General features: G+C 44.9%; 1 protein-coding gene across 2 annotated transcripts in view; it reads right to left on the bottom strand.

Annotated features, from left to right (window-relative positions):
- Dpy (fibrillin-like protein dumpy) overlaps positions 1–15,149 on the bottom strand; it is an 82,644-nt gene extending 67,495 nt beyond the window's left edge. Inside the window, exon 1 of one of the 2 annotated variants that reach the window (XM_077412319.1) lies at positions 14,972–15,149. In XM_077412319.1, coding sequence (XP_077268445.1) covers positions 14,972–14,981 — 10 coding nt within the window. In that variant the 5' untranslated portion in view covers positions 14,982–15,149. The remainder of the gene's footprint in view (positions 1–14,971) is intronic. The other variant, XM_077412320.1, reaches the window with a different exon arrangement.
- Positions 15,150–15,585: the final 436 nt, after the last annotated feature.

The raw sequence follows: 15,585 nt of genomic DNA, 5'->3' as shown, positions 1-15,585 counted from the left end.
GCCAAGGTTTCTCGCTTCGCCAACCTCGTTAAAAGATTCACGTTATATTGCGCGTAACGGCACACGTTTTCGCAGGATAATTAATTTCTGGCCTGGGTAAGATACGCGCTTCGTTATAATCACGGCGCTACGTAACAATGTCTTTAGATAATTCTTATAGATGTATTAGTTTCGTTCCGTTTGATCCAAATCTTCCTGCAGAAGTTGAGAGAAATTCTTTACAACCTAAGAATTTTCTGATTTAATAATATAGAGCTGAGAAAACCAAAATATAATGGCCAAATTATAATTAGTATAATTTTTAATTAAAATTAAAAAATTAAAATTATATATGACTAAAATATATACGTAAATACTTTTGTTTTATGTGTTTGCGAAAATAAGAACCGTGATAAAAGTCCGAGGGCCCATATACATATAAGGACTAATGAATCGACGAACAGAGCACCCGGATAAAATCGGAGATGTGGCGCATCAAGGTCACCTCTCGTTGATGATTACCACAGAACGGACAAGCCTCTTCATTTTAATACCGCGATCTGTCAGCTTCCATGATAATTGACATTTCTATTGCCATATTAGCCGCAGCGATTTGCTCCACGTACTTCTTTCCCCACGCGCTGAAATCCCACAAACGATGTAGACTGCAAACGGATCATCCCGTTTATTGTGTGGGAATAGCTAGGCTTGGAAGTGAAGTGTATAACGGACGTATGTATATATGATTAATCGTCGACGGATCGCGCACGCTAACGCGTACACGTACGGATTTTATCGTCCTGCATTCCCCAACTCGAAATTTGCGATAATTACTCGATATAATTTAGTCCGCGCGAAATTCTTATACGTTTAAAATCTTTTGAAAGGATCATGTGGAAAATGCGTTTGGAAAAGCTCACCTTGTCGGGAAAACGCCAGCTGTTCCCAAGAATTATTCGAAATGAAAGTTTTAGAAACGGCACATTTGCAGAAAGCGTGCGAAAAAGGTGTACGCCGCGGAATTTAGAGCTCATTTACATCAAACAATCTATCGATCCGTCGCAGAAATTTCTCCTCGCTCACGTATACATATACGCGCCACGCAACGCGCTAACGGATGTTCTTCCTAAACATGGGAAGACCGGTGACAGCCAGTGCGATCAGCTATACGAGGTTGCTCGCGCGATCTGTTGCAAGCATACATTGAACTCACTGGGTGACGCACGATGTCCAGTTAAGGCATCGCATAAGCGGGACTCACGTAATCGATCGTTGTGATTTTACCGTCACGCGTGAGACATGCAGGATTATAATCAGCACCTCTGTTATATAATAAACTTTTTAAAAAATTCCCAGTCAAGCTCCTATATTATAAATCGCTGTCATCTTTAATTCCTTACGAGGTAGGATTTATTTTTGAATTTATAAAATATTATAATCTCTATATATACCGGATCGAATTGGATCTCAGATAAACCGGTAATCGGAAATCTACTGTTAACAAGAGGAAGAGGAAGAAGAACTTCAATGCCGTATAACTACATAAAAGAGGAATACGTTCAACGCAACGAAATTCCATCGAAATCAAAAGTATCGTTGTGGCGACGCTTTCGTTGTAATATTTTTATCACACTAATGAGCAAGTCATCAAGATTCAATTGAATAAGATACAATCGTTTCATTCATACGCGTTAAAGGGATAAGCTCAATTTGCAGCTTCGACGTGACTCGAGTCGAAACAAGATTATCTCGTAGTTTACGGCAGCAACTATCTCTCTACTGATTACAAACGCTGTGTTATTACAAACACACCTACGCGATGTAAAAGGGAACGTGAGTTACGGAGGGAACAACGGCGATGCGATCGAGGAAACACGCGGGAAACGAACGCGGTGCCAGAAAATCGCTCGACGCTCGTATCATCGAACGATGAGGTACTTAGGCATACATATAGCCGGCACGGAAATACCGCGTTATTATTGGTTTAGAAGAATCGCGTATACACGCCTAGATGACTGGCGCGAAACGGTAAATTACAGCAATCTTGCCGCGCGCCGTCTAACACGTGTTGCCCATTGTGACGAGTCGGCAAATTGATTGCCGCAGTTGGGAAAATTCACCGTTTTAACGGCATATACATATATCGTAAGCTATTTTCCCCGACCTCGGAATACACGTTCGTCTAATAATTTAGTGAGGCGTAATATCGACAGCCGGTTACACACTTTTGTCTCCCGCCGATACGTACCGGGCTAAAACGCACGTACGAGCTATTAATTTTATCTCTCTCACCGGTTTTCGCGGTTTAGCTCGTAACAGCTAGCCGTGATTCTTCTCTCGTGTAACGCGATATAATTGCGGTAGCGGCGATGAATATAGGTACTCTCCCTACTGGATATACTCTCTCTCTCTCTCTCTCTCTCTCTCTCTCTCTCTCTCTCTCTCTCTCTCTCTCTCTCTCTCTCTCTGTCTTTCTGTCTATCCTGTCTATCCTGTCCTTTGATACGAAAATTATTGGCCGTCCCGCGCGAAGACAGCGGATGAAGTGAAGACGTCGCTCGCCACATCCTCCACAATGTTGCACCTTACTTATAGATTGTCCCGCTATGTCGTTAAGCGTCATGCAGATAGTGGAAATTAGGATGTAATCCTAACTTTATAACCATCAGGATGTACCTGTTCCGCCAGCAGCGGAACGGCTAAATCTTGATACAAGAAGAAATATTGTAAGTACATCCTTCACGCACGCGAGACCGGCTTCGGGCGATGAGTAAGAGAATAGTTGACTCGGGGGCAGGGGGATCAATCCAGGGCTACGAGCACCACGATTTCGTGAAATAAATCATATTAATACTTTTATAACAACGATAGGCAAGAAATAAGACGCATGCTCATTGGACAACGCTAAATATGAGAAATAACCAAAATTGGCGGAGGTGTGAAGTTTAACCGCCCGAAGATGTATAATTCAAGAGTCAGCGCAAGAAAAGTCACAAAGTACAATTCTTTCCATTATTGCTTTTGCTGAAAAACACTTCAAGGTCTACTGCATTATAAAAGGCACCCGTAGGTGTCGGCCAATGAATATATTCATGATACAAAACGAACGTAAAGAGAGCTCGTGTCGCGCTCATTCAAAAAACCGGCAGACGTTATTTAGAAAAATAATAAATTCCACGGATTTTCACGGCGCTTTGCGGCCTTTTACAATGTCGAGTCTCATCACGTGTCTGAGCCGCGGAGTCGATCGTAGACAAGGCTAGCGGAAGAAATCGTCGTCGCCTGCCTTCGCGACCGTCGCCGGCGATCATTATCGGCAGAAACGTGACGGCTGCAGTCAATGAAACAATAATCAAATTATCCGTGTAATGAGCAGTACGCGCGCGGCGGTATGTATACACATCTCGCGTCTCGCCTCTCGCGTCGTCGTCGTCGTAACCGGGCGACGCGCCCGCGCGTCCGTCTCGGAATTCCGGAAAGGACTCGAAAAGTAATTTGCGCCGTGACCCTTTCCGACACCGTCGTCTCGAGGCTGAAATAATTGCGTCGTAACCGTTAAGGGGTGGAAGGTCGAGAGGAGAGGAGAACCCGCGCGCACTCGTGCGCACGTACCGGCGAGAGACGCGTGGAAATATTATCGCTGAGAGGAATTACACCGCGGCGTTACGTCGCGAATCTCTCGAGCGGAGTTTACCTCGTTATATACTTACACGACTGCACGTCGCGTCGCATTTATCGCGCTGTCCCGTCCGCGGGGAAGAGAGCGCGTTAATATCGCGCGCGATTAATAGACGCGGCGCGGCGCGGGGCCCGATCCGGAAGCCGGCGGGGTTGTTCCCGCGATCTTATCCACGATATTTTTACGGACAGCTTCGTCGGCAAATATATAATGATGGGGAGTGCGTTTAGATTTCCTAATGATTCGCTCCGCCGCGTTTTGTCTCGCATATTTTTAGGATGTAGAAAACGTGTTGCATATTCTTTCTCTCTTCCCCTCTTCGATCATTAACGAAATCGTTCATTATCGTTAAGATTTTTAAATGGGGTTTAAGATCGTTTAAAGTGAACCTCCGCGTTTGCGTCTTTTGAATCTACTTTCGCTTAATGACTGCCTTAACGATTGAATATTTTAATCCTAATGGGAGGTAGGATGTAATCGGCGCCGCTTTGAAAGCATCGTTGCACATTTGCATGGTCGCATAAAATCTGAATACGTAGATTGCAAGAATTTCTCAAATCGCAGATAGACAGGTATTTACAGTTAGGCATCAGACATCAAGAGGGGGATAATGATTAATCGTCCGAGATGTCCGCGGCCGGCCAGTCGTTCGAATGCAAATACGTTTATTTATTTTCGTCATTGTCACACCTTGCCGTCGCGGAAATCGCTGTTTTACCGTTTTCACAATGCGCCGCGTGCATACATACATACTATGCATCATCGCGCGATGACTCGGATAAATCGTGATTCGCGAATAATACGCAACGCGCGTTTGTAACGCCGAGTCCCGAGTCTTATACTGATCGACCTTATGCAAATGCTGCGCGCGTCGCGCGCGCGTACTTGAAATAAATTACGCAACCTTTCTGTATAATCATCATCAACAGGCGATATGTGAAATCCGCCGTCGATCGACGAAGTCGCGGAATTCGCATCATAAATCCGCGCGGAACGGAAGAGCGTGTTCATAACGCGTTACGCAATGCCGAGTCTCTTCCTCCAACTCCCTCGATGAGCAACGGCTCATCCGTGGCTCGAGGGAAGTGATGTCGTGTCGGATACCTTTCCCAAGACAAGAGAGAGAGAGAGACAGAGAGAGAGAGAGAGAGAGAGAGAGAAATAGAGGAATTCCCGTCATCTCCGGGTGCTCCAGGTACATTGGAAAACTGAAATTGCTACCTGTATCCCTCGTGTTAATCCAGCATATCCAGTATAAAGTACTGTTAATTTGTTTCGATCCGCGATAATCCGTTTCTCCCCCCGAGATTGCAACGTTTCCTATAACGGTGTGAGATCCAACTGTTCGCGCGCGTCTCCCGCTGTAGCGCGAGTTACAGTAAGGAAAAATTATATTTAATTACACGCGATTGATACTATACCTGCGGACTAGACTGGGCAACTATTCACCGCTTTCTGTCTTTTTTCCCTCTCTCTCTCTCTCTCTCTCTCTCTCTCTCTCTCTTCTTCTTCTCACAACGCAGATCTTCTCACGACGCGGCACAAATCGAGAAAAATATTTGAGCAACATTAATTGTCGTTAATTCAACGTGTCACGCAGGGCGCAAATCGTTGCGTACCTTACATTAAACCGCGCGCCCTACACACGTCCGTCAATTAAGGCCCCAATTAGATCAGTGATGCGCGACTGCGCTCGTAGACGCATTCCCCCGAAGCGCGAGAGGGTTCTCTAGCATAGATTGTACCTGTCCAGGGCCTGTAGTTAAGCCACCGATGCGTGACGAATGTACGACCAAGTTTTTATGCCCTTGAAAGGGAAGCAGGAAAGAGAATACGATCAGAAGCATCGGGAGTGTGCAATTTACCGATCATAATGAACCGCAGTGATAGACGAGATTGTTTCCTCGCAGGATGACCTCCGCGGCCTTAGCTCCACTTTTTCCACGATTGACTGCATATTCAGGTTTAAATTCGGGCAAGTGAGAAAAGTTATGTAAGAAATTAAAGACAATATCAAAAAGATCTATTTTTTAAATTATATTTCAATAATAACTTAAAAAGATCTAGCCTAGTAATAAAAAACGTTTGTGTGTATGTGTGTTCAAATTCAATGTAATTGAGTATCGTTCTCCAATTATCCCGATCACAAAGTTTGCCGATCAATCTTTAGATAAACTATCTTATAAGGCGGCCATTGAAAATTTTCTTGAAATTAAGATTCCACCGTTGATTGATTTTTTTCCATATCTCGTACAAACACACACACACACACACACACACATAATTGAAAAATCTATACATCCTATTAGTTTGTTTATCAAATCAATTACATTTACTTAATAATTAATATATCTATATATTAAAAAATAGATCAATAAATAACTTAATCGAAAAGTAAAAGCATTATAAGCTGTATACTTGCTGTGTATTATTTTGTTAAACAGAGCCATAACTGAACTCGTATAATCGCGTTTGAATATTTTACACCAGAAACCTCACATTTCCCGTACATTCCAATGTTGTGCTAAGATGTGCAGCAATGCACAGAAAAATAATCGACAAGTAAATAGATCCAGCAAAAAACTAAGCGAGCGGCATCGAGCGAAACTATCTTGCAAGATAACTTCGACGGACAATGCCCATAGCGTAGTTCATGGTGCTCTATGTAAAGACGATTCGCGGAGACAAAGGCCGCGAGTGTAGTACACGCTCGGTTAAAAGGAGCGACCTCCTTGAGAAGGGTCCTTGACTCGTAGAGACGAGCGAGATAAGAAGAAGACTACGACAACTACGAAGAAGAAGACGAAGAAGAAGAAGAAGAAACGTTGGAAGTAGTAGTAGTAGTAGTAGAGGAGGTGGTGGTACACGGGACGTGAGGGATGGCGCAGGGGGAACGTTGTGGAAGAGCGGCGGTGGAGGACAACGGTAGGGGAAGAGAGCGAGTAATGGCGCCTGCAAACTTGGCGGCCGCGAGAGGTCGAAGAAGACCCCGCTTCTGGGCAGCGAAGCGCAAGGTGGAAAGACCGAGGCGGTGTAGCAACCGAGACGTAACCGGGCGCGAGAAGGAAAATGCGAGAGAGAGAGAGAGAGAGAGAGAGAGAGAGAGAGAGAGAGAGAGAGAGAGAGAGAGAGAGAGAGAGAGAGAGAGAGAGAGAGAGAGAGAGAGAGAGAGAGAGAGAGAAGGAAAGAGAGGGACTCACCGCCGAGGGAAAATGTATCCCGCGCGGTAAGCTTATACACGCCGCTCTCTCTCTTCCTCCCGTCGTGACTTTCCTCGCGAGCGCGGCTCGCCCCGATCCGATCGCGAAACGAAACTTGCGTTACCACGTCGCGGGAGCGCGCGTTAAATGCGTATATAAATAAACGTCGGGGATTTTTTCCAGCCAGCAAGGGGGATGAGATTTCATTTCCGGGTCTTTACTTGTCTTTCCTACGACCTCGGAATCCTTCTTCATCTATGGAAATAATTAATTTGTATAAAATAAGATAAAAATTAATATAAATAATAGATAATTAATAGTAATTGTGTGAAATTAAAGTTTCTATGCAAAAATTTGATATTTTTACTTATAATAGTTTTGAGCGGACGCGTAAGAGGACCGTATCTGCGATACTAACTTACGCATTACACGCGCATTAAGAATCAAGTTTTCATCAGTGTGATCGTTTGAACCGGCTCACGGTGCGTTCGCGAGTCATCTTAATTGATAATTGACAATTCAGTGGTCACGATGCGGTCGACCCTAATTTATCGTTCATCTCACAGTCGACGACGTGGACGCGACGGATCCAAGCGCGGCGCGCACTCGCTCAGGTATGCGAGGATGGAAGGTCGCGAGGTGTACTCATTCGTGACCGGAAAAATGATGGGGAGGAAAGGATGAGAGAAGAGAAAAGATCGACATTACACCGATGTTCACGCGCACACGCACGTGTGTGTGTGTGTGTGTGTGTGCAGTGTAGCGAACACGCTCTTCCTTTCTCTCTTCCGCGCTCGCGCGGGGACGCGAAGCGAGAAGAAAGAGGCGAGAGAACGGGAGAGTCAGTCGTCTCCTCGGGAACGGAGGATGCCTATAATCGGCAATGGACGACCGCGCCTCGGCCACTTTCGCGTGGCTTGACGTGGACACCGGCGCGCGGCGTAATCGATCGACCTCACGGTTAATCATCATCGCCCCGTGCAGGATTCTATCCCAGGCGTTATATACGCGCCACGGCACCACCGCTTTTACGCGCCGGCGTACACATATATTACACGGTAGCGTAACTGAAACGTAATTTTAATATAGCCAGGGGTACAGCGGCAGGTCGAAGAAAAATGATGGTCGGCGTAATGTTTTCGGTGTCTATACACGGTTACATGTTATTTATAACGTCTGGTGAGTGGAGTAGACGTCCGCAGAAAAGCGGGGCGAGACAACTGAGAGGGTGCCTATCCACACGTCCACAGGTGATAAACGCCGATACTTGCCGCGGAAATTTCTTTTTCTTTTTTCCAGAGATACCTCTCCCTAATTACGATCTCTCACCCTCGACGGAATGCGGTCGAATAGTATTTGCGATCTTTGCTCCTTTTTATTCGCATAACGAGAGAGGTCTCCCGTCTCCCGTCGGGTATCGCGACGGGTATGCCAAGTATGACGTCAGCATTAAGTCAGCGACGATAATGACATTGTAAATTTTCTCACGGAACACGCATTTTTAAGTCCTTGCTCCGGAATGGCGATTCGCGCCGCGTAAGCAACGTTCGGTCATCTCTCCGATACGCTTCGGTGTTCCAAATTACCGCGCGCGCCGCATATAATTTTCTTGTCTTACAATTAAATGCAGTTTCGAGGATGTTCGCTTATTAAGCTTTTTTCTTTGCTTTACGTTCTCGTCATGCATCAACACTGTCGGGAGGCAAAGTTATTTTTACGCGTTAGCAACCGCTTTTACTATACCTCCGTTTAATCCCGCGGCCGTGATTCAAGTGAGTTTCTGACCCACCTCTTCACCGCAAATTTACCGCTAAATATTTGTGATTCTAACATAAGCTTCGTTTGCTTAATATGTAAGAGCGCGTTCAGTGTCAATAGGAGGTGACAGTCGGACGACACATTTAAATGGGCTGCGAAAATACGGAGAATTCGCCTCTTTCTAGTTTGTGGTTCTAGAAAGAGAACCCGGAGGATCCCGGCTAGAACCAAGGTTAAAGTTAATCGCCGTCGGGCGAAACCGGCTCTTAGGATGATTTTACCGAGAGCGTGCACGCGTCCTTCGTGCTTCTTACGGTACATATATACTTACTAGCGGATTAAAATGTGAAAACTAGATACGCGCAGCGCGCGTGGATTAAATTCCCGCGCAGCAGGTACACACCGCAGCGAATTCGCGAGAGAGCTAGAGAGACGCGCTAATTACAATCATCCGCCCTTCGCTGAACGCGCACTCTTCAAGGTGTACCCGCAAATAAATCCGACTTCTCTTCCACGAAATGCCATTAATTATTCGTTGCTCGCCTCGGTCGCGCCGCCGCGTTTTACTGCTTTTATCCATAACCGAGGGATACGCTCGAGCGGTTGTACAACCACCCCGATCGTCCATCAACCGTAACGATCATCCCGTGGCAACCCCTTCGTTTCCCCCTTCGTTCGCTCTTCATCTCCCACCTGCGATTTGCGTACGTATATACGCACTCGCACGTGCGCTCGCGCTGTTAAGCCACGATTTAGAATAGCAAAGTGCGCGCTCGTTGCTTCTCGGAGCGGGATTTATATGGGCATCGTGATATTCCCCACGTTCTTCTTCGCCTCACGGGAAGGACGAAGCGTGGTGTACAGCGGTGGTGTACGGCGCGCCGCTGACCTCAGAGGGGCCCGCTCCGGATCGCCGGGAATGCAGCCGCGACGGAAACAATCGCGGGATTCGCCGAAGGTACTCTCGACGAGGGTACGGGGCCCCTCGGCGATCGCGCCCAAGATCCTCCCACCATCGTTTCGCGCGAAACCGTCGATTTCCGACCTGTCGGACGAGAGGCAAAAATAAAATCGCACGTCATGAGAAATCGCCTCGCGTTTCCAAGTTTTGGCTTCGCTCGCAAAACGCGAAAATTTCGTCTTGTCTACTCGCAATACGCAAACTGAGATTTTGTTTTCTGCTAACTTATCGTATTAGACTTACGGACCGCACAATGGAAAGGGAACGAAAGAATAAATCAAACAAAAGAAAATTGTATTCCTCTCGTATCGTTCGCTAGAGATAGAGAAAAAGAACGAGGATAATAACGAGACATAGTCGCGCAAGCGAAGATTGCTAGTGAGCTATCGGGAGATTGCCCGAAGGGCGATACTCTGATCAACTCAATCTACAAGCCGCGGGCTTGATTCCAGCTTTCAGGTTAATTAAGGAGTCGCGGGAAGAGAACGGGTAAGGAACGGCATCCCGATTGGCGGGCGATCTCATGGCATCTCCCCTTGATTTCCATACCGTGAAGACGTACAACGCAAACGATTTCGCGAGGCGCACGAGTTCCAACCATTTTGAATAAATATCCAGCGCTCTCTTGTAAGATTTTCATTTATAGATTACATAAGATATCAAATTGAGATGAAAGTCTGCGCGCACATCTTTGATGATGCTTTATCTTCTAATATATACTCTTTTTTTTAAATATACAACATAAATGAAAAGCAACTATAGAAATATCGTGTTGCGTATTTAAAATGTCAAAATGTAGGCGGACCTTGTGGGATATAATCTTACGACACGACATGACAATGTATTTAATGTATAATATTACGTTCTATATTCTGAAACAGATTTAACAAAATGTTCACGAAAACATTAATGATGAGTCTTTAAGGCCACCGTAATGATAGATCGCGTTTTCCTGAAACCATCGACGACGAAAATGTCATATTGCCGCGACAGGCTGCGATCGCGAGTCACCGCGGACAAATAACTAACGATAAGCATCGCCGAGGACGACTGCGCTATGATTATTAATTATTTCCAGCAGGGACATGCGGCGGTTGCAGTACCGATAGAACGTGTTTAAATTAGGCCTCGCGTGCAATACGTATACTTTGTTACGCAATCGGCTCGCTTATGTCAACGCCAAGTTCAAACCGGGTCAACTCGCTGTCGCTGAAAAGTTTTTACGTTGTTTGTGCTCGATAAAAATAAGCTGATTAATTATTAATACGTTCGTGTATTCTCGGCTTATTTTTCAATGAAGTTTTCAAGGCGTGATTTTATTTCCTTTTAGCTCATTTTTATTCTTAACATTGCCATAATTGTTGAATAAATAGTCACTACTTTTCAATCATGTTATGACATTTGATTAATGCATATGACATAATTGTCTTTTTAGACATCGACATTAATATTCGATTTTTAATACGTTATAATATATCTGAAAAGGTGAAATTAATATTCGAAGTGTAAAGGATCTTCTTTTCTAAAAGGTAAATAAGACGTCAAATACAATATTACGAAAGAAATAATGTCAGACACGCTATGTGAAGCTCACAGCAATGCTTTTATTTATCATGATAGTTAGAAAGTTAGGGAATGTAATATCACGTAATTTGAAGTAGCTAGTGCCTCAAATAATCCGCAACGTAGTTTGGATTGTCTTATTAAACAAAATAGTGGATATTAAGATGATATATTAACCTATTTATTATTTCTTAAGACAGGATAGTTTATGTTACGATAGGATGATGTCAATCTAATTAACGATAGCGTGCTATAGATGAATTTCTTGCCAACAATTATAAATAACACTAAAACAATGAAAACTGTATTGGTACATGAGAAAAAAAACAAAAAGTAAAAATAACAAAATATTGCATATCAGAGGAGATTTTATTAATAAATTCTAGTAAATTATTTTATATGAACTAGCTAGTTTAAAGATAGTTTGCTTCGAAAAATTGAAACATTTTAAACTTTTTTAGAAAGATTATTTGATCTCTGTTGTTAATAAAATTAGTTATTTGATTCAATCAACAGAAAAAAACAAAAAAAATCGAATAAAAGAAATATTAATTTAATACACTACTGACACAGAGTTACGATAAATTTACATAAAATACTTTCGTAGTTATATCTATTATATAGAAATATTTATAAAAATATTTTTTTTGCGGAAACACGAGGTAAAAATTTATGCAAAAAATAATTCCTTTTTTTGTAAATAAATAATTATTATTTACACTTATGCAATTAACAATTATTACTTTACGATATTATATCGTTTTTACGTTACATTTGCGTATTTCTTTATCCTTTATATACGGCGGAACATTAAACGAGATACACGCCAACTAGCCAATCGACCATCGCAGCTATTTGCTCTAAACCACACTACGTCCCAACATTTCCCATTGTAATCGACAAAACTGCAGGTTCTACGCACAACCGCGACCTCGGCAATGTCGAACCTTTCGCTGTCGATCTAAACCAACGGCGACGAGACGTCACGCTCGCTCGAATCGAGCTAAATAAATCGCTGTGGCCAAGTAATAGAGAGTGCATTGCGCTCGCATTGGTAATGACGATATAATATCGTAATATCGAGTTGATTCTGAGATACAAAGCTGTAATAGAGTTCTCATCGGACGGCAAACCGCACACGGGAAGAGAGACGCGAAAGAAGGAAACGATCGTTCGTCGCATATTTATATACAAATTCATCTGTGAGATGACGTGAGCATTGCAGCCACGCTGCCCATCAATGGGCGGATCGAATGGGGTCATCGTTAACTCTACTCTCGCTCCCAATACACAGTTACGTCTCGGCGAATTAACATAAGCTCTTGTGCCGGATATTTGAAATCGAGACCGTAAAAAAGAATGGATTGTTCAAAGTGTTCGCATCGATCTTGTGATTTTTAACTTGTGGGAACGAGAGATCCAAAAATAGATACTTGCGTTTACCTTCGGCTGGAATGGGCGCCCAGCACTCCGGCGCGGAGGATCACCCCGAGGATCAATCCTGTTCGCTCTGCGGGTATCCTTGCTTTATATCCTTGATAAGACGCGTTACTCACTCACTGGACGCTACACACTCGCGATTCTCCCTTTTTCTTTTTCAGTCGTCGCGTTGTCTCCGCTCGCGTCGCATAGGGGCCTTTTTGCACGAACGACTTTATCGTCTCGGGGCGAATACGCACTCGCGGATGAAAACCGGATCCGAGGGCCGCGAAGGTATGCGCCGTGTCACAGAAAGTATCAGATCGAAATCACTGCACTTTTGGTTTGGCTTTCTGGTCGCGTCTGCCCGCACGCGTTTTACTGACAAGCTGAACGACGAGTTCCGGCTAGTTAATGTAGACAACGTTAACAAAGGATGCGGGTAATGACGAGTCGCGTCTCATCTTGAGATGCAAAGAATCAAATGCGATAAGTTGTTTTCCGCGTCTCCTCCTAATCTCTCATATCGATCTAATATTTTGCGCCTGACAAACGTGTCTAGAGGCGTACGGTTCAAACGAGAATTATCTTGATCATCGTCGATGATACATCGCAGATTAATAGAAACGACTAATAGAAACTGTATAGAGAAAAGTAAATGCTGATTGTGAGACACCGAGAAACGAAAAAAAATGCATGTTCACGTCATTTTTCATTTGCGCAATCTTGTAACAAAGTGCAGAGAGACTAGGCAATAAGTCATGCTAACTTATTATCTATATACACCGACTTCTCCGTCCATATTTAGTCCGAACTAGTCACGTGCTAAGGTGATAATTTAATTGTCCGAAACTAATCAATTACGGGAAACGCAATCGAAAATAAGCGATAAGCGTTGTTTTTTCTTTTTTTTAAGGTGGGCCACTAACCTAATGTCTGCGTTGGTATAATCGCCCCGTCGCGTCGCCTGTAGCCACTTTCTAAAGTGAGTACTTACGCACACCGACGTGATACAGATATCCGATGATGCGATCACTTTCAACCGTTTTATAAAACGAACGAAAGACTGGAAATACTATCTGATCCTTTCAGTTGCTCAATATGCTCGAGTTTTCTATGAAAATCGACATTATTGAGATAAAAACGCGTGGGGTGAAAGGTAAAAAGATCGAAAGCGTCCGTTCATGAACGGACTGCGCGTTGGAAAGAAGTATATATTTATTCGCTGTCACACACGTAGAAAAAAAAAGAAAGAAAAATAGGTATCTGATTTGCGTTACGCCCAGGTGACCGCATAATTTCTGATCGAGCCGCCAACACACCTCGCGCACATCCTTGACACCATCTGCCTAAAGGATGTGCTAAAGGTCGCCACCGATGTACATTCTGATGTAATACCAGTAGACGTTTAATTTCGCGACAAAAGCGCGCAACGGTTTCCACGAAATGCTCGAAGTGGAGATCGGTGAGCTACGAACTGCGCGTAAATTTGTTATTTTACAAGAAACCTTTATCGAGATGTAATGTATTCTACAGTTGACACCATTTCTTCGGCTGGCTACTTCGTAAAAGTGAACTTGAAGATCCTGTTACTAAAAACGGCAAGATGAAAGTACGTAAGTAAGAGGAGAGTCGGTCGACGGTCGTCGAGATCCTCGAGGCGAAAACGATCGACTTGATAAGGAGAACAAGACGACGGTCGCGATGTGAACGCGACTGATCGGAAATAATGCCGACGATAGCGTGTTTTTTACGTCGAGGATGAACATCCGCTTCAGCAGGAAACGCGCAATCGTTACGTTGCGCGATCACGAAGGCTTCAAAAGGTGATAAGTCTATACCCTTGGTGATAAGTGGACATTAATCGTGCGGTGATATGACGAAGAACGAGTTTAAAAGTTTAACAGAGACAAACGACAAACGTTCTAATCGTGTCCTTGAATGGTTCCGGAGTGATTCTAGTTGACGTTAGACGCACTGGCGAATGATCTCTCGGCCTTGACTCTCGAAGAGGCCAAAGCCGCGTCAGCGTCTCGACGATCGACGACCCGCGGAACCGCAACACGATCTGCAGCCAGCGCGGACCAGCCGATCTATCATGCTTGAATCCTCTACCAAGAGTACCGAGCCGCCATCGATCAAACGTGTCGAAGGGGATCACTGAACTCCGCGTTCGCGCTGCTACGCGCGCGAACCCAACGGACTTCCCGGTCCTCCCAAATTGGTCCCCGTCGATCCGAACGTTTCTCGAGACGGGGACCGTTGAACCAGGGTGCTCCATACGGCAAAACGATCTCGATTGGAAAGTAGAGCGATTGTACGTTGGCGCGGTTCGCCCCAGATGCGATACGGGACAATTTGGAAGGAGATAGATACGAGGACCAGATCGTTTTCGCAAACACCAAGACTTACCCGTCCCCATGGCTGACAGCAGCAGCCTCTTTCCGCCTCAATCCTTCCGCGTATCCAGGATGCAATCTTGACTGAATTTGTGTTTCACTGCGCGAGGGAAGAAACCGAAAAAAAACGCCGACCACACGATGGGTGATGCGGAAAGGACGACCTCCTCGTCCAGCCGGGAGACCGCGGACGAACTGGTACCCGGAGAAGACTTTTGGTGAGACTCGGACGTGAGACAACGACGACGTCATCACCAGCCTGGTGTCTCATTGGCCGACCGTCCTCTCGGTTCTCGGTTGCTTCGCCTCTCTCTTTCTGAGTGCTCCCTTCCTCTCCTTTTCCTTCTACACGAGAACTCCTCTCTCGTCCGCTTACGTGCACGTTCCTCTCCCTCTCTCAGCCCTCCCTCTCCTCCTTCTCCTTCTCACTCTCGCGCTTATTCTCTCACCTGTTCTTTCTCGCGCTCTCGCGTGGCCGCCCGAGATATTTCCGTCTCGCTCTGTTGCACTCCCACGACGGGACTAGACCCAGCGGTAGAGTCACTACGTGCGCGAAGTCAGTGAGCTCAACGCCTGGAACCAATGTTCGGCTTGCACGAAGGTCTGTATAAGGTATATACGCGAGGC

The sequence above is a fragment of the Temnothorax americanus genome, unplaced genomic scaffold (genome assembly GCF_048541705.1).
Source record: "Temnothorax americanus isolate GAGA-0224 unplaced genomic scaffold, ASM4854170v1 Scaffold3, whole genome shotgun sequence".
Classification (NCBI taxonomy): domain Eukaryota; kingdom Metazoa; phylum Arthropoda; class Insecta; order Hymenoptera; family Formicidae; genus Temnothorax; species Temnothorax americanus.
This window is presented reverse-complemented; position numbering and strand designations above follow the sequence as displayed.